Raw genomic sequence first — 19,109 nt, 5'->3', positions numbered from 1 at the left:
TAATAGTATTGCTATTGTGACAGGTGCAAAGAAATGTGTTGTTTTACAGGGTCAGCCAGTAGTACGGCATCCCAGGGGCAAATTAGGGTTAAGTACCTTGCTCAAGGGTACATCGACAGATTTTTCACCTTATCGGCTCAGATATTCAAACTAATAACCTTTCAGTTACTGGTCCAACACTAACCGCTAGGCCAAAGAGTTTTATAATCAACCCAAGATAAACAGCGTCATGTCATTTTCAATGAGAGCAAATTAATCATAGTGGGCACTGTGTTCGAGCTAGCGAGATCCTATTGGCACCTTCTAGCATGTATTTGCATATTTCAGTTAGGGAACGCCACTCTGAAGTGTGCTTGTGAAATAAGTCAATTGGCATTTCGCCCTTACACTCCTTCTAAACAAAGCTATTTTTTTACAACTTTGACAAAGGGTAAAATCTATAAAACTTAGTCCACTCTGTTCATAACAGATTTTAGTTTTGGGAACAGAAAACTGTATTGGGATCTAATGTTTCATCGATGACAAAAATGTGCAGAATGTCAGCCAAAATCCATATCGCTCCATCTTCCCCCACTGGGCTTCTTCTCATCACTTGTTTTTCAAAGCAGAGGATAGTTGAAGGACTGGTTGAAGGATGTGGGGGAAGCTAAGTTGTTAGCAGCACACTGACCCCCATTACAGAGGCAGCATTTATTGCACTCTGGAAAAGGATGTAACCTATTTTCTAAAGGGTATATTTAAGAAATAAGGCAGCTACGGGCTGTTCTTATGCACAAGGCAATGCTGAGTGCCTAGATACAGTCCTTAAGTCATGGTATATTGGCCATATATCACAAACCCCCAAGGTGCCTTATTGCTATTATAAACTGGTTACCAGCGTAATTAGATGTTTATGCAGAATTTGTGCTATGGAAATACTTTGTGTGCATATAAAGCCAGGGTCTACAGATAACTTTCTAGAACAGCTATACAGAGAGCACCCCTTCCCTTGGTCCAGAGAAACTGGTGATTAAACCATCCCAATAACAAAACCCTGGACAACTCAGTATGTCATGCAGCAGTGCTTTATTCACATCATGAAGACAACTCTTCGGCACAGATTAAACATCTTTCTTTCAAGTTCTTTATTTTGTGGGATTGTCCTCAGCAATTCTGCTGCGATTACTGATGTCTCGTAGGGACATAATTTCCCACCTATCAGGTGTAAGGAGAACTCTCGAGACAACTCCACAGGTAGCCAGTCCGAGGGAACCTCAATGTCACAAGTTTCTATAATGCCATTTTTGATGTCCATGTTTAGAGTTGCATTGCAGATAGATGTGTCATTTTTCAACTCAAACGTCGTACAGATACTGAACTTAGGAGTCCTTCCAAATGTCCACTCCCATGCCAACAGTTCACGGGCCATTCTTTGGATACCAGGCAAGGACAGCTCATCACTTGGGTCCACAAGTGTTACAGGGCTGCTGAAACCAAACTCTGTGTTGTACTGGGATGCCACTGAATCCATGATAGTGTCACAGTCCAACGTCGGGTCCTCATCCAGCAGGTTTTTCACAGGGGATGGCACGCTTTGCGTTGCATTGCTCTTGATACCCTGGCAGGTCGGTTTCAGCACTGCGGACAGCAGTGCCCTGTCAGCCGAACACAGCAGGGTGCAGTGATGGTAAGCTGCTGTCCTTCCCAATTTAGCAGCGGTTCCTGAAATCTTGTGTTGACCATTCAGCAAGATGTCAAACCTCTCTGTTGCACGTACATCCATGTCTGGCCTGAGTCCTTTCAGAGCACTTGTCACAACTTGGAGATTCCTGTGACGGTCATAGTTTTTCTTGGAGGTGAAGAAAGTCAAATTGACATTTCCTAAATCGTGGAATACAGTCCCGCCCCCACTGCGTCGCCTGGCGAGCGGTATCCCTTTCTGTCTCATGACCTGAAGGTTGCATTCTTGCCACGGGTTCTGATGTCTCCCTATCACCACCGCTGGGGCATTACTCCATAAGAAGAGCATATTCCGGTTTTGGAGGTCAACATTATTGTGTATCCAGTCCTCCAATGCTAAGTTTTCAAATATGTCTGTTGACAAAGATTTGAGGATAAGTCCTGACTTACCAGTCTCGTCAATGACAGCTGACAATGTGCTCTTGGCTCGAGCCGATCGAAAACAGGCTTGGGATTGTACGCACAAATTCGAGAATGTTCTTAAAATCATCGCGCCTCTATCTGTCGTTTCTTCTGTGCATCTGAAAATAGGTCACTTTTGTGGAAAGAAACTTTTCAAAATACATGAATGGAAACGTTCAGAGTGAATACGTTTTCAGATCCAATTCGTTTTACACACATACTTCCGTTGTTCTTCCTCTTAGTTTCTTAAAGGCACGGTTTATTTACCCTTGTTGTAACACTGCCATCTGCTGTGCTGGAGGGATATCGACTCCATGTTGCTCAAATGATTTTCGATGCTGCTTTTTCCACGCCACCCAGTGGCATGTTGAGTCAAAAAGGATTACTAGTTCCTGAGGGACTGTCTGGGTTGGATTTGAAATATTCTTTTGGGCTTTTTTTCAAAATAAACAAAGTAACAGGGTAACACTTGCCCCTCTGCAAAAGCAGCCACAAAATGCTCACTATATGGAAGTATCATGTACTGCAAGGGGACAACAGCTAGGCTCGCACAAAACAGATTGACAGTGCAATTTATTATAGTAGCCTACTTTTTAATCCTGAGAAAGGCTAAATAACTTTGATTTATTTGAAGCCTGGGGTGTATTCCTTTTATTTTAAAATGGTAGCATAAATTGCATAGAACACTGCAATGCATTTAGCAATGCAGTCAAATCAGTCATTCTGATGCATAATAGTTCTGCATTTAGATTTGGAATTACACTAGGCTTACATTATCTTCTGCTAACATTTTCAGCACGTGTTGTCAGTGTGTGTGGTGGAGTACCGGGTCACTGCGTTGTCAAGGTAATGGACGCACACTGTGAAGAAAGGGCCTTTGCTGATTGGTTTGCAAGCTTGCGACATCTCGAATTCCGATCGAATCCTGACATCTGATTGGTCAGATTGTTTATCCGTATGAAAAGCGGTTTAGGAGCCATTCAGGGTTTACAACAGCAAACCCCAGTGATTTATCCAGATAACCTCACGTAACTATTTGCTAGCTACAGCTATAACTATTTCTTCCATAAAGTAAGTTGAAGATCTCTCTCTCTCAACCATGATTTTTTTTGTTTACATGTAATGTTTTACTTAGACAAGCAGAGTAGATGTAGCCTAATTCTATTTAAGTGTTTAGCGAGCAATCTTGCCATAATCAAATCAATATCGCTTTCGACATTTCAAGGCTAGCGTCGTTAGCAAGATTGCTGTGATTTGGAAGACACTACTTTGCAAACTAGCAACCTTTTGAACACCAATACTGTGCGGTTTATAATACATTCATAATCAGTAGCTCGATTAAAAGCACCTGTTCGCCAAATAAGGAACTTTAATACAATGTTTTGGTTTGCAAGGTCAAGTTTGAATATGCTTGGTTACCATGACAACGTAAATTGTTTAGAACCGTGTGTCATATATCAGGCACTCTTGTTAGTTTTTTATCTATCAGCTTGATACAGACACATTTTCTTATGTGAATTATTTTCACCTAATCCCCATTGCCCTTCCTGTGTCAGGCTGCAGAGGTTAGTGTGGCTCGTGTGCAGGCTGAGGAGGTGCAGCTTCAGCAGGGGGGGAGGAGAGGAGAGGGGGAGGAGGAGGAGGTGGAGGAGCTGTCTTTGGAGAACCACCAGGAGCCAGGCCATATCAGTACACCAGCTCAGCTGCAGGAAGAGCAGGACCAGCAGGGCCCCACACTGGAGACAACAGAGGACCACACACAGCATGCAGAGGTAGACTTACTGTGTGCCTAAGAGGGGATGCGATGTGTATACTGAACACAATGGATGAGTGAATGTCTGACTGAATCAATGCAAGATTTCTTTGGGTCTGGTTTTGTAGAGCATCATCGAAAACCTGCAGAGGAAGATCACGTCACTAGAGGGCGCTATCACCAAAGTGACACCTGTAAGACCACGACTGATACCACTATATTGCATTCTAATTCAACAGGCATAAAGAAAATAGTATAATCAATAGCCTACATTTACCATCCACCCTGGCTTCTGGGTTCTGGGCTATGTCTCAGGATAGCGAGTCAGCAGACACTGAACCAATAGAACTTGAGACCCAGCTGAACCCCACAGTAGAGCAGAATCAGGAGCAGGACCTGCAGGCCTTACTGGACCAGTTGCACCAGGAGAGAGACAGTCTGAACAGACTGGTGCAGAAGCTCAGCCTCACAGGTGAGTTACTCTGGGGCTGGACTGAGAGGAGAGAGGGTAGTGGAGAACGAGATGCCAGAATGTGATGTAACATTGTTGGCTATCCTACAGAGAGAGAGCAGGTCCTGTTCACAGAGCCAGGCAGCAGGGGGAAACGTGGCTCTCGTCTGGACAGCTTCTTGCGGAGCGTGGAGGAGGAGAGGGACTACTACAGACAGGAAGCAGACAGCCTGAGGAGGATGCTGAGGGGCAGGTGCTCCTGTAGCCCCTGTCGGGGGCACCTCCAGAGCCGCAGCCCCACCCGCCAGTCCCCTGTCAAGGTAAAGGAATGTCTGTCTAATATTAACTAGAAATGTAAATAGAGATTTGTTACACCATCTTCAGTGTTATAAATGTATAAATGAGGCTATATATCAATTTTCAGAAATGTTGGTAAATTAGCTAGCACTGCGATGCAGTGCCTTAGACCACTGTGCCACCCGGGAGGCATCAGAAATGATACATTTTTGACATCAATAAAACAATTAAATAAAAATTAATTGAGTAATATAAGACCTGTGAAACATTTACATTTGACATTTTAGTCGTTTAGCAGACGCTCTCATCCAGAGCGACTTAAAGTAAGTGCATTCATCTTAAGGTAGCTAAGTCGCTCTGGATAAGAGCGTCTGCTAAATGACTTAAATGTAAATGTAAATGTAAGTGAGACAACCACATATCACAGTCAAATATACAGGATACCAACATTGCATTCCAGCGAAACAATATAGCGTTTAGCAAAAGAAACACATTTTCATACACACTTAAATATATTAATAAACATCTAAGAACAGTAATATTTTACACACACATGAAGGTCCACATAAGCAATCATTTCTGCTGAAAAAATACAAATGTTAAAAAATTGGTGGACATAGCATTTTGTAAATGAACTCTTCAAATATGACTTTTTCCATATTAATCAGAAAAAAATCTCATTTCTGACCAATGTCTCCTGGACTGTGAGCACTTTGTCATAATACTAATGTAACAGCTGATGTACTCTTTTGAAATCTGACATCATGTCTTGTTCCCCTGTTTTGGGCAGGGGGGCAGCTATGATTCTGAGCTGATCCGGGTCTTGAGAGAGCGGGACGAGATGCAGAACATGCTGGATAAGTATGAGCGCCACCTGTCAGAGATCCAGGCCAACGTGAGAGTTCTGACTGCCGACAGAGACAAGACCAGCATGCACTACCAGCAGGCCAGTACCATTCTTAAAGGAACAGTTAACTCCAACATCACGTTTTGTCCGACTTTTTCTTTGCTCAGTTCCAAATGAATGGGAAATCATTTTGCTGGTAACAATCCCATTCTTCATCAGGCCCAGCAGGAGGTAGCGTCGCTGCGTCGCGAGGTATTGAAATCCAAGTCGTCACGCGCAGCTAAGAGCAGTGTCACTGTGTCGGCTCAGAGCATCCTGAAGCGCGTGGAGGCGGAGAGAGACGAGGCCAAGGTCGACCTCCACCGTATGAGCACAGAGAGGGACAGTCTGAGGGAGAGACTCAAGGTCAATATATTAACCAGATTGGACAATCTACTTCTGAGTGTTCCAGCATGGCCATCTATTGACTACCAATTAATGTGTGTGTGTGTGTATCCTGCTGAGAGAAAGTGTCTATGTGTGTGTTGCGTGTTGTCAGATCTCTCAGGAGACAGCCATCAGTGAGAGGGCTCATCTGGAGCAGAGGGTGGAGGACCTGCAGACAGCCATTCTCACTGTGAGTGAGGAGGTGAAAACCTCCATAGAAACACAATGACTAGAACAGACACACTCTTTAAATGTCCCAAGTTTGGAATGGAATGTTTGTTCTGCTAATTGCATTTCATGGTGATTCTCCTTGCTGTAGCTGGAGCATGAGCGGGGCGACCAGAAGAGCCGTCTTGCCCTGATGAGGGAGTCCATGATGGGGCTGGAGGAGGAGGTCCACACCCTGGGCAGGAAGCTGACCGCTGCTGAGGACGAACACAGCAGGACCAGGAACGAGTGTGTCATGCTGAGGTAAGCAAGGAACCAGCACTGATGTATGAAGTCATGTGGTTGGGGATTCACTTCCTGCATCAGCCACATACTGGACATGTGTGGAAACTGTTACTTCTATAGCGTCCATTTAATCCCTTTAATATCATCCTTTTAAGTGTGTGCTCACACGTGTGTGTTCAGACTGTCCAACAGTGAGACACAGAACGCCCTGAGTGACAGCCAGCGCAGACTGACCTCCCGCATCGGAGAACTACAGAACTCCCAGGAGAGGAACAAACTGCTGGACGAGAAGAACGGTGAGGAGACAAGGTCTGCCTCTGTGTGTGTGTGCGTGTAAATAACGCTATTTCAGATAACCTTACCAAACTGAGCCTTATCTGTTGTGTCAGACTCTCTACTGAGGCAGATGTCTGGTCTAAGAGAGGAGGTGAGCAGTCTACAGTCCACCATCACTGACCTGGACCAGAGGAGAGACTCCCTGCAGGAGCAGCTGGAGAACAAGACTGACCTCCTTAACTCAGCCCACAACCAGCTGGACGACAAAGTAATCAACTGAACACTAACTACACACACAGCCAATTGTACCTGCCAGCCTACCTACCTGCCAGCCACTTTAGGAAGTTGACATGTCCACTTGGATATCACCTCATGAGATGTGACACATTGGTCTAATATCAGTGATTGAGTGATGGTCTCTTTGGTTTCCATGTGTTTTTCTTCAGGAGAAAACCATCAGGAATCTCAGGTTGTCCATTGAGGATCTGGAGACATCAGCAGAGTGAGTCTGAGTTGTCCAGTACCACAAAGCTTCACACAGCAGCATCAGATGCCAGGTCACCATACTAAGGCTCACTCAGAAATGCATACGGATTGCACCACCTGTGTAAGTTAACCTCGAAACTCTGACCCCTGGCTGTGACCTTTCTGTTCCCCAGGAGTGTTCGTGAGGAGCTGGCAGGGCGGGAGAGGGAGCTGGAGGCTTTGAGGAGGAGGCTGGGGGATGCGGAGGAGGAGTTGGGGGCTTTGGCCAAGGTGAATGATTCCACCCTGAGGGAGAATGCTCAACTCCAAGAGAAACTGGACATGAGCCGCCTCAACAACCAGGTCAGATACAGCACTTTCTGACCAAACCAGAGCACAATTATTATTTTTTTACTTTGAAATGATCAACCTTTTAGGGTTCATATTATTTAGGGAGGATGGTATGTAGCCTGGTATCTGTCTCTGTTCAGCTATTGTACTCAGCTATTGTCTCTGTTCAGCTATTGTACTCTGTGTCATTCGCCAAGTGACAGGAGTGGCAAGGATTTGAATGTTAGCTAAAAAGACTGGAACTTGACTAGATGCCATGGGCTCATGGTCCAGAATAGTTTTTCATCCCAGGTGATTGGTTAGGGCAAACAGTGGTAGAAAACACTAGGACGCCATATTATTCATGATATACCAAACCTCATGGCCATCATCTCTTTAGAATCTCACAAACACTTTGTAAGGTCTAGTTTGTTTTGCTGTCCAGGCCCTGGAGCTGAATTCTGAGGACTCTGCCCAGGAGGTGAATGAGCTGCAGAGGAAGGTACAGGACTATGTGGCTGACATCTCCCGCATCGAGAACCTGCTGTCCACCAAGGTACCCTCTGCTGTAACCGAATGGATGATATTTCAATCTGTGATCTGTTAGTTATGTCTTGTCGAGCAAATATTCACTCATCCAGAGTAGCTATGGCTGCGATTACACAGGCAGCCCAATTCTGATATTTAGGCCAAACATTGTCAAAAGAGCTGATCTGATTGGTCAAAATACCTATTAGTGGAACAATAATTAGAATTGGGGTTCTGTGTCAACGCAGCCTTTGAGTTCCAGATCAATTCCTTTTTGAAAATGTGTTTTTTTCCTTTCCTCCTTGTGCTTACTATAAGCGGCAATCAACGTTTTCAGACTGGAGTTGGGTAGGGATTGATGGCCAAGACCTTTTCACTTCCACTGATTCATTGTGGAGCTGAACAAATAATCCAAATGTGTGTGTGTGTGTGTGTGTGTGTCCACCAGGAGCGGGAGTGCAGGGAACACCAGGAGGCTCGGCGGCGTGCGTCGGCCCAGGCCGAGAGCTGGGAGGGGCAGGCGCGGCAGGCGGAGGGGAGCATCAGCGAGCTGAGGCTGGAGCTGATGTCCTCAGACATGGAGAGGCGCAGACTCAAGGAGAAGGTGGAGGCTCTGGAGGCCAGTCTGCAGGAGGTCTGTCTAACCTCACTGTCTCTATCATTAGGGATTATCACTGGTTACACACGGGGTCATATTCATTAGACACCAAACGGACTGAAACAGGGTGGGACTACCTGAAGTTGTCCAATAACAAAAGCTCATTTTAGTTTTCTGTTGTAAAAGGTTTTGCAACGTTTTACCATGTTGTGCATAATGAAGATGACCCTGGACTCCTATAGTTGTGTGTATCCTAGGCGTTGTCTGCAGAGCGGAGCTGCAGCAGCCAGGTGTCTCAGCTCAACAGGAGTCTGCTGCACACTGAGGAGCAGTTGAGACAGGCCCAGGGGGAACACACCACCACTCAGACTGACCTAGAGAAGACCAGGGAGCTCTGTGTCAAACTGGACTCCAGCAAGGAGGCTGTGAGTCATGGAGGGGATGGTGTGTGTGTGTGTGTGTGTGTGCGCGCACATACAGTACCGGTCCAATTTTTAGAACACCTACTCATTCAAGGGTTTTTCTTTATTTTCACTATTTTCTACATTGTAGAATAATAGTGAAGACATCAAAACTATGAAATAACACATATGGAATCATGTAGTAACCAAAACAGTGTTAAACAAATCTAAATATATTTTATATTGTAATGAATCTCCTCCTCGTCTGAGGAAGAGTAAGAAGGATCGGACCGATATTCAGCGTGGTAAGTGTTCGTCATAATTTATTTGACTGAACGCACAAAACAAAATAACAAAGTGAAATGGAAGAATGAAACCGTTCTGTAAGATGACATACACTAAACAGAAAACAAACACCCACAACAAAATGGGGAAAACAGGCTACCTAAGTATGATTCTCAATCAGAGACAATGAACGACACCTGCCTCTGATTGAGAATCATACCAGGCCAAACACATAGAAATATACCAACATAGAAAAAGAAACATAGACTACCCACCACCACTCACGCTCTGACCAACCTAACACAAAGACATAATAAAGGAACTAAGGTCAGAACGTGACATATATTTGAGATTCTTCAAATAGCCACCCTTTGCCTTGATGACAGCTTTGCACACTCTTGGCATTCTCTCAACCAGCTTCATGAGGTAGTCACCTGGAATGTGTTTCAATTAACAGGTATGCCTAATTTGTGGAATTTATTTCCTCCTTAATGCATTTGAGCCAATCAGTTGTGTTGTGACAAGGTAGGGTTGGTATACAGAAGAGAGCCCTATTTGGTAAAAGATCCAAGTCCATATTATGGCAAGAACAGTTCGAATAAACAAAGAGAAACGACAGTCCATCATTACTTTAAGACATGAAGGATCAGTCAATCCGGATAATGTCAAGAACGTTGAAAGTTTCTTCAAGTGCAGTCGCAAAAACCATCAACCATCAAACCCTATGATGAATCTGGCTCTCATGAGGACTGCCACAGAAAAGGAAGACCCTGAGTTACCTCTGCTGCAGAGGATAAGTTCATTAGAGATACCAGCCTCAGAAATTGCAGCCAAAGTAAATGCTTCCCAGAGTTCAAGTAACAGACACATCTCAACATCAACTGTTAAGAGGAGACTGTGTGAATCAGACCTTCATGATCAAATTTCTGCCAAGAAACCATGACTAAAGGACACCATTAAGAAGAAGAGACTTGGTTGGACCCAGAAACATGAGCAATGGACATTAGACCGGTGGAAATCTCTCCTTTGGTCTGATGATTCCAAATTGGAGATTTTTGGTTTCAACTGCCGTGTCTTTGTGAGACGCAGTGTGGGTGAATGGATGATCTCCGAATGTGTATTTCCCACCATAAAGTATGGAGGAGAAGGTGTTATGGTGTGGGAGTGCTTTTCTGGTGACACTGTCTGTGATTTATTTAGAATTCAAGGCACACTTAACCGGCATGGCTACCGCAGCATTCTACAGCGATACGCCATCCCATCTGGTTTGAGCTTAGTGGGACTATCATTTGTTTTTCAACAGGACAATGACCCAACACACCTCCAGGCTGTGTAAGGGCTATTTTACCAAGAAGGAGAGCTGACCTCCACAATCCACCGACCTCAACCAAATTGAGATTGTTTGGAATGAGTCGGACCGCAGATTGAAGGAAAAGCAGCCAACAAGTGCTCAGCATATGTAGGGAACTCCTTCAAGACTGTTGGAAAAGCATTCCAGGTGAAGCTGGTTGAGAGAATGCCAAGAGTGTGCAAAGCTGTCATCAAGGCAATGGGTGGCTATTTGAAGAATCTAAAATATATTTGGATTTGTTTAACACTGTTTTTGTCACTACATGATTCCATATGTGTTATTTCATAGCTTTGATGTCTTCACTATTATTCTACAATGTAGAACATAGTAAAAATAAAGAAAACCCCTGGAATGAGTAGGTGCTCTAAAACTTTTAATCGGTAGTGTATGTCAACATGTTCGTGTGTGTGTTAACAGTACACTGTGTGTGTGCTTGTAGGTGCAGTGTGAGCTGGAGCTGCTCAGGAAGCAGCTGTCCAGTGAGCGTCTGAGCATGAAGAGCCTGGAATCCATGCTGGTGTCCACCAGGGAGAAGGAGCTACACCGACAGCTCAGCTCCCAGGAGAGACACACCGAGATCCAGCTGCTCAGGGACAAACTCACCGCGGCCGACAGCAAGGCGTGAGCAGACACATGGTCGCTGTTGGAAGGGTTTCTGATTTGTTCAGTTGCCTGTTTTGACATCTTCCCTCTTTGTTTCTCTTTTTTTCATCTATCCACCTCCAACTCAATTCTCAATTTTCAATTCTCAATTCTCTCTCTTCTCTCTCTCTCTCTCTCTCTCTCTCTCTCTCTCTCTCTCTCTCTCTCTCTCTCTCTCTCTCTCTCTCTCTCTCTCTCTCTCTCTCTCTCTCTCTCTCTCTCTCTCTCTCTCTCTCTCTCTCTCTCTCTCTCTCTCTCTCTCTCTCTCTCTCTCTCTCTCTCTCTCTCTCTCTCTCTCTCTCTCTCTCTCTCTCTCACAGGAGCTCTCAGCGTAGAGAGGTGGCTACATTGAGTACTCGTTCGGCACAGCTAGAGGCTGACCTGGACATGACCAAAAGACGGCTATCTACTGAGCGGTTTGAGAGGTCCGTCAGTCTGTCTGTCTCTCCTTGCTTGTCGTAAAGGTTTGGCTTGTATTTTACTCTGTCTCTCTCTCTCTCTCTCTCTCTCTCTCTCTCTCTCTCTCTCTCTCTCTCTCGTAGGGAGAGGGCAGTGCAGGAGCTGCGTCGTCAGGGTCTGTCGTCATCGTCCTCTGGCCTGCATCCCTCCTCCCCTCACCTGCGTCGCTCCCTCAGCCCCAGCAGGCCCCTGTGGTCCACCCCAGACCACCTGGCCAGAGAGAGATCCCCAGAGAGGTGGGCCCACTCCCTGAACACCTCACACTGAATACAGCACACATATATTTCTACATCTCAGTGTGTGTGTGTGTGTGTGTGTGTGTGTGTGTGTGTGTGTGTGTGTGTGTGTGTGTGTGTGTGTGTGTGTGTGTGTGTGTGTGTGTGTGTGTGGTGACAGGAGCCTGGGGTTCAAGGACCTCTACGACTGAACAGATCTCTCTCTCTGGAGGAAAGATAACCCAACCTTCTCTCTAGTCCTCACTGTGCTATGATGTCATTCTTCAACTCAAACCTGTGATGTCATGATCAGGACCTCAGGTTCAGAACAACCCTCCTAGACCGGAAATAGTTTCAACAAGTGTTATTTCAAATGTATTTTTTATTAAATTGTACAAATGAACTGACATCACTGTGTTTGGTTGTGTGTATTGATCTGTAAAATGAGTGACCATTCAGTATATTTTTGATGAAGATTTGATTAAAATGAACTACAGCTAAAAGATTGAATGATGTTATTTCATTAATGTATTATATTTTTTGTTCTGGTTTACTTTTCAGTCATAAGTCAGTTGAACCTTGCAGAATGGTACTGTATCAATCAATCAATCAATCAAATTGTATTTATATAGCCCTTCGTACATCAGCTGATATCTCAAAGTGCTGTACAGAAACCCAGCCTAAAACCCCAAACAGCAAGCAATGCAGGTGTAGAAGCACGGTGGCTAGGAAAAACTCTCTAGAAAGGCCAAAACCTAGGAAGAAACCTAGAGAGGAACCAGGCTATGTGGGGTGGCCAGTCCTCTTCTGGCTGTGCCAGGTGGAGATTATAACAGAACATGGCCAAGATGTTCAAATGTTCATAAATGACCAGCATGGTCGAATAATAACAAGGCAGAACAGTTGAAACTGGAGCAGCAGCACAGTCAGGTGGACTGGGGACAGCAAGGAGTCATCATGTCAGGTCGTCCTGGGGCACGGTCCTTGGGCTCAGGTCCTCCGAGAGAGAGAAAGAAAGAGAGAATTACTGTAGGCTACATGTTCAACTGGCCACTCAGTCTCTGTCTCTCCTGGGTTGCTTTGGGTTGCTTTGTTCTCTAAATCATAGGTGGGAAACTGGTGGTCTGCACAGCCCCCCTTTTGTAGACCCGCGGATCAATTTACAAAATGTGTTATTTAGATTTATTGTTGCTGGGGTCTCAACTTACTGTTGAGAGTTAGAATAGTAGAAGGTGCAATTGATAATGTTATTCACTCTCAGATATATTAAAAACTGCAATTATTTCTCTTCAATCTATGGCAAAATTAATAGAATTGCAGGAAATTAGCTGTAACACTGCTCATTTTTCTCTGCCCCATTGCATAAGAGCAGAATTGCATGAAATTAGCCTAGTGGTTAGAGCGTTGGGCCAGTAACATAAAGGTTGCTGGATCGAATCCCCGAGCTGACGAGGTAAACAAGGCAGTTAACCCACTGTTCCCCGGTAGGCCTTCATTTTAAATAAGAATTTGTTCTTAACTGACTTGCTTAGTTAAACAAAAGTTAAATACATTTTTTTACATAAAATATACCATTTCTAAGTCTTCTCTCAGCCCAATGGCAAAATGTTTATAATTGCCTCGATCTTGTTTTAAAACTGCAACATTTTCTCTACGCCCAAAGGCAAAATGTGGAAAACTGCAGGAAATGAACTGAAACATAAATGTTTTCTCTCTGCTACCACTAAAATGTTTTGCTCACAAGGGCCCCCAAAGTGCTATGGCCGACTCTGACTGCATGTGTTCGGTATGCAGACCTGCTAGCTACATGATGAGTTCAGTTTTTTCCCCGGGCCCCACCCCGATCAAAGTCGCCCTTCCCTACTCTAACTCAACAGAAGGCAGGTACAGTAGGTTATACGTGCTATGACCAATCACCATGTTTACTGTATGACGAGACAGACACATGATAATCCTGCAATAAACTAAACAGATTGGACAGGCACAGTACACCCAACATCAGAAACAGCATTTACAATCATTAGGAAAGATAATGTCACAGGGGTTTGTGAAACACAAGCGGCAATCTATTTGAATATACAGTATCTACGGGATGAACAGATACTCTCACATCACACATCAATCAACAATAAAAAAAGAAGCTTGCACTGTTTCTATCCAGCATTATTTTATGACATTGTGTAATATGGTTCATTGGGTGTGGAAAGACGTGCTTCGGAGAGATGAAGTAAGACCAATAATAAGACTAATAACCAGGAAAGACATGAGAACAAGGTCACCTTCAGCATTTAAATAGGAAGAGAGAAGAGGGAAGGAGAACGGAAAGAGAGACAAACAGGAAGAGAGAGAGAGTGAAGACACAGTGGGGGGTACCAGCTAGTTATACCTGTGGAGGGCGTTCTGTAGAAATTAGTATGGGGGGAGGGGTACCAGCTAGTTATACCTGTGGAGGGTGTTCTGTAGAAATTAGTATGGGGGGGAGGGGTACCAGCTAGTTATACCTGTGGAGGGTGTTCTGTATAAATTAGTATGGGGGGAGGGGTACCAGCTAGTTATACCTGTGGAGGGTGTTCTGTAGAAATTAGTATGGGGGGAGGGGTACCAGCTAGTTATACCCGTGGAGGGTGTTCTGTAGAAATTAGTATGGGGGTACCAGCTAGATATACCTGCGGAGGGTGTTCTGTAGAAATTAGTATGGGAGGGGGGTACCAGCTAGTTATACCTGTGGAGGGTGTTCTGTAGACATTAGTATGGGGGGGGTACCAGCTAGTTATACCTGTGGAGGGTGTTCTGTAGAAATTAGTATGGGGGTACCAGCTAGTTATACCTGTGGAGGGTGTTCTGTAGAAATTAGTATGGGGGGGGGGTACCAGCTAGATATACCTGCGGAGGGTGTTCTGTAGAAATTAGTATGGGAGGGGGGTACCAGCTAGTTATTCTTGTGGAGGGCGTTCTGTAGAAATTAGTATGGGGAGGGGTACCAGCTAGATATACCTGCGGAGGGTGTTCTGTAGAAATTAGTATGGGAGGGGGGTACCAGCTAGTTATACCTGTGGAGGGTGTTCTGTAGAAATTAGTATGGGGGGGGGGGGGGGGTACCAGCTAGTTATTCTTGTGGAGGGCGTTCTGTAGAAATTAGTATGGGGGAGGGGTACCAGCTAGTTATACCTGTGGAGGGTGTTCTGTAGAAATTAGTATGGGGGGTACCAGCTAGTTATACCTGTGGAGGGCGGTCTGTAGAAATTAGTATGGGGGAAGGGGTGTAGTTTCATGGTGGCCAGGTGTGTCATAACACTCCTGTTCTGTCTCAGAAGTAGATTGGGTAGGCTGAATGTCTGCGTCCTGCCCAAGGTAATGACTATCCAAAGGTTGCTGCCAGGTTGATGGCAGGGTGCTGGCAGGGTGCCACCAGGTTGATGGCAGGGTGCTGCCAGGTTGATGGCAGGGTGCTACCAGGTTGATGGCAGGGTGCTGCCAGGTTGATGGCAGGGTGCTACCAGGTTGATGGCAGGGTGCTGCCAGGTTGATGGCAGGGTGCTACCAGGTTGATGGCAGGGTGCTACCAGGTTGATGGCAGGGTGCTACCAGGTTGATGGCAGGGTGCTACCAGGTTGATGGCAGGGTGCTACCAGGTTGATGGCAGGGTGCTGCCAGGTTGATGGCAGGGTGCTACCAGGTTGATGGCAGGGTGCTACCAGGTTGATGGCAGGGTGCTACCAGGTTGATGGCAGGGTGCTACCAGGTTGATGGCAGGGTGCTACCAGGTTGATGGCAGGGTGCTACCAGGTTGCTACCAGGTTGATGGCAGGGTGCTACCAGGTTGATGGCAGGGTGCTACCAGGTTGATGGCAGGGTGCTACCAGGTTGATGGCAGGGTGCTACCAGGTTGATGGCAGGGTGCTACCAGGTTGATGGCAGGGTGCTACCAGGTTGCTACCAGGTTGATGGCAGGGTGCTACCAGGTTGATGGCAGGGTGCTACCAGGTTGATGGCAGGGTGCTACCAGGTTGATGGCAGGGTGCTGCCAGGTTGATGGCAGGGTGCTACCAGGTTGATGGCAGGGTGCTGCCAGGTTGATGGCAGGGTGCTACCAGGTTGATGGCAGGGTGCTACCAGGTTGATGGCAGGGTGCTACCAGGTTGCTACCAGGTTGATGGCAGGGTGCTACCAGGTTGCTACCAGGTTGATGGCTGGCTGCTGCCTGACTACAGGATGCAGGAGAGCAGAATTTCTAGTCCCCCCGAGTTTTCTGTATTTCATTTTATTGTTAATTTGGAAATCTGTTACAAAACATTCCTATGCATGATAGAGATACACATTGTATGTGATCCTTTAGACATGTAAACAAGGGTTAAAATTATTATATTTTCGTCAAATATTAGATCTGTTTGTGCTTCTTGCAGTCAATCTGCAGTCTACAAATTATTTGTAATTATGTTCTGGCCCCCTGACCATCCGCTCAAGAAACAATCGTCCCGAGGCCGAATCTGGTTGATTAAGTTTGTTCTAGCGGGTCTCTAGAATGGCAGAAATCATCTACATAGAAATAGAAAGAGTAGAATGGATATCAATGGGATTTTTTTCCACTGCAAGACCATGGTACTGGCCTACCGAGCAGTAAGAGGAACTGCCCCTCCCTACCGTCAGGCTATGCTCAACAACCTACACCCCAACCTAAGCACTCCGTTCTGCCAGCCCAACAGGAGGGTAGCTCCCGCTCAGCCCAGTCCATGCTCTTCTCTGTCCTGGCACAGCAATGGTGGAACCAGCTTCCCCCTGAAGCCAAGGCAGCAGAGTCCCTGCCCATACTCCTTGAAGAGGTGTTTTCGGAAGATCTTAAATAATCACACCCCATCGTGAACTAACACTCACACTTTACTTTTTCCCCCTTCCTAGCTCTGACTTTGCTGATAGCTACTTTATTGAGGGAGAATGTACATACTATGACTGTGATGTGTGGTTGTCCCACCTAGCTGTCTTAAGATGAATGCACTAACTGCAAGTCGCTCTGGATAAGAACATCTGCTAAATGATTCCAGTGTAACATGTAAAAATGACAGTGGTGTTCCCATTATAGTGGATCAACAGAAGTTGCCATGTACTTTAAACAGTCAAGTACACAGAGGGGTGAAGACATCAATGTTTGTAGGGTCTTGTTCCACGTATGTGAAGAACACTGAGAAATGCACCGAACTCTGAGAGATGAATGTGAAAAGCTTTGAAATGGGAAGATATTGTACCTTGCAATACCTTCATTTGGAATTCACCCCATGTTCTTCGTAAATATGAAAGAAAGAAGTGGGTCTCAGTAAGGATAGTTAATAATCGAACCGATGCTAGCTCGCCTCTCCCTTGCCACACCATTCCTCTGGAAACCATGACAGCGAGGTTAATGTTTACACAAGCCTTCTTTGTTGGGGAGCAACACACAAGACATTGGACATTTCTAACTCTGGTAGTCAATGTTTTCTGGGCTGAGGTGTGCAGGTTCCTCCTTTGCCTGTACAGGCAACATAAGGCCACACTCTTAGAGGTAGTATTATTACATGTTTGTATTTCACAATGATTTTCTGAAGGCCAGTCCTGAAAGCACACTTTGTCCAGGGAGGGAGTGGAGGTAGTGGTGTCAGAAAGGTGAGCTGTCTGACGCCTAACCGTTGATTGGGTGGGTGGGACTGCCTGGGCTGCTTTTGTAAGGACCGGGACTAATGTTTCACTCAGGTAACAGTGTACTTGAATTGGAGTAGTCAGAATAATGTTAGATAACACACAGGACACAGGATTAAACAGTGAAGTACACAGAGGGGTGAAAACATCCATGTTTGTAGGGTCTTGTCTTTCAAGCCTGTAGAAACCTGGTAAGCCCAGGAGGCTGTCAGGTAGACCCAGGAGGCTGTCAGGTAGACCCAGGAGGCTGTCAGGTAGACCCAGGAGGCTGTCAGGTAGACCCAGGAGGCTGTCAGGTAGACCCAGGAGGCTGTCAGGTAGACCCAGGAGGCTGACAGGTAGACCCAGGAGGCTGTCAGGTAGACCCAGGAGGCTATCAGGTAGACCCAGGAGGCTGTCAGGTAGACCCAGGAGGCTATCAGGTAGACCCAGGAGGCTGTCAGGTAGACCCAGGAGACTGTCAGGTAGACCCAGGAGGCTGTCAGGTAGACCCAGGAGGCTGTCAGGTAGACCCAGGAGGCTGTCAGGTAGACCCAGGAGGCTGTCAGGTAGACCCAGGAGGCTGTCAGGTAGACCCAGGAGGCTGTCAGGTAGACCCAGGAGGCTGTCAGGTAGACCCAGGAGGCTATCAGGTAGACCCAGGAGGCTATCAGGTAGACCCAGGAGGCTGTCAGGTAGACCCATGAGGCTGTCAGGTAGACCCAGGAGGCTGTCAGGTAGACCCAGGAGGCTGTCAGGTAGACCTAGGAGGCTGTCAGGTAGACCCATGAGGCTGTCAGGTAGACCCAGGAGGCTGTCAGGTAGACCCAGGAGGCTGTCAGGTAGACCCAGGAGGCTGTCAGGTAGACCCAGGAGACTGTCAGGTAGACCCAGGAGGCTGTCAGGTAGACCCAGGAGGCTGTCAGGTAGACCCAGGAGGCTGTCAGGTAGACCCAGGAGGCTGTCAGGTAGACCCATGAGGCTGTCAGGTAGACCCATGAGGCTGTCAGGTAGACCCAGGAGGCTGTCAGGTAGACCCAGGAGGCTGTCAGGTAGACCCATGAGGCTGTCAGGTAGACCCAGGAGGCTGTCAGGTAGACCCAGGAGGATGTCAGGTAGACCCAGGAGGCTGTCAGGTAGACCCAGGAGGATGTCAGGTAGACCCAGGAGGCTGTCAGGTAGACCCAGGAGGCTGTCAGGTAGACCCAGGAGGATGTCAGGTAGACCCATGAGGCTGTCAGGTAGACCCAGGAGGCTGTCAGGTAGACCCAGGAGGATGTCAGGTAGACCCAGGAGGCTGTCAGGTAGACCCAGGAGGATGTCAGGTAGACCCAGGAGGCTGTCAGGTAGACCCAGGAGGCTGTCAGGTAGACCCAGGAGGCTGTCAGGTAGACCCAGGAGGATGTCAGGTAGACCCAGGAGGCTGTCAGGTAGACCCAGGAGGCTGTCAGGTAGACCCAATGCCTACAACGGGTCACTAATTACAACTTATGAGAAAAGTGACTTATTCACTGTAATTATTAACTCTTTATGAACACATACTGAGATACGTAACTGCATTCAGA

General features: G+C 46.4%; 2 protein-coding genes across 8 annotated transcripts; one reads left to right on the top strand and one right to left on the bottom strand.

Moving 5' to 3' along the window:
- Positions 1 to 1,048: 1,048 nt before the first annotated feature.
- On the bottom strand, positions 1,049 to 2,369 carry LOC118376627 (lipoyltransferase 1, mitochondrial-like). The gene has a single exon (XM_035763358.2). It carries the CDS (start codon positions 2,207 to 2,209, stop codon positions 1,070 to 1,072), a length of 1,140 nt encoding a protein of 379 aa, XP_035619251.2. The 5' UTR covers positions 2,210 to 2,369; the 3' UTR covers positions 1,049 to 1,069.
- Positions 2,370 to 3,048: 679 nt separating this feature from the next.
- On the top strand, positions 3,049 to 12,307 carry LOC118376624 (testis-specific gene 10 protein-like). 7 transcript variants are annotated; one of them, XM_052489045.1, is made up of 20 exons: positions 3,050 to 3,192; positions 3,678 to 3,893; positions 4,003 to 4,068; positions 4,195 to 4,346; positions 4,437 to 4,645; positions 5,413 to 5,568; positions 5,689 to 5,874; positions 6,008 to 6,085; positions 6,215 to 6,366; positions 6,529 to 6,644; positions 6,738 to 6,892; positions 7,071 to 7,126; positions 7,284 to 7,452; positions 7,865 to 7,975; positions 8,396 to 8,581; positions 8,803 to 8,970; positions 11,022 to 11,203; positions 11,545 to 11,649; positions 11,767 to 11,919; positions 12,080 to 12,307. In XM_052489045.1, exons 5-20 carry the CDS (start codon positions 4,565 to 4,567, stop codon positions 12,108 to 12,110), a joined length of 2,085 nt encoding a protein of 694 aa, XP_052345005.1. In that variant the 5' UTR covers positions 3,050 to 3,192; positions 3,678 to 3,893; positions 4,003 to 4,068; positions 4,195 to 4,346; positions 4,437 to 4,564; the 3' UTR covers positions 12,111 to 12,307. The 7 variants fall into 7 exon arrangements, with proteins under 7 accessions (XP_052345000.1, XP_052345005.1, XP_052345003.1 ...); XM_052489043.1 differs by having other exon boundaries at positions 4,190 to 4,346; XM_052489046.1 differs by having other exon boundaries at positions 3,979 to 4,068.
- The last annotated feature ends 6,802 nt before the right edge of the window (positions 12,308 to 19,109 follow it).

The sequence above is a fragment of the Oncorhynchus keta genome, chromosome 30 (genome assembly GCF_023373465.1).
Source record: "Oncorhynchus keta strain PuntledgeMale-10-30-2019 chromosome 30, Oket_V2, whole genome shotgun sequence".
NCBI classification, from domain to species: domain Eukaryota; kingdom Metazoa; phylum Chordata; class Actinopteri; order Salmoniformes; family Salmonidae; genus Oncorhynchus; species Oncorhynchus keta.
This window is presented reverse-complemented; position numbering and strand designations above follow the sequence as displayed.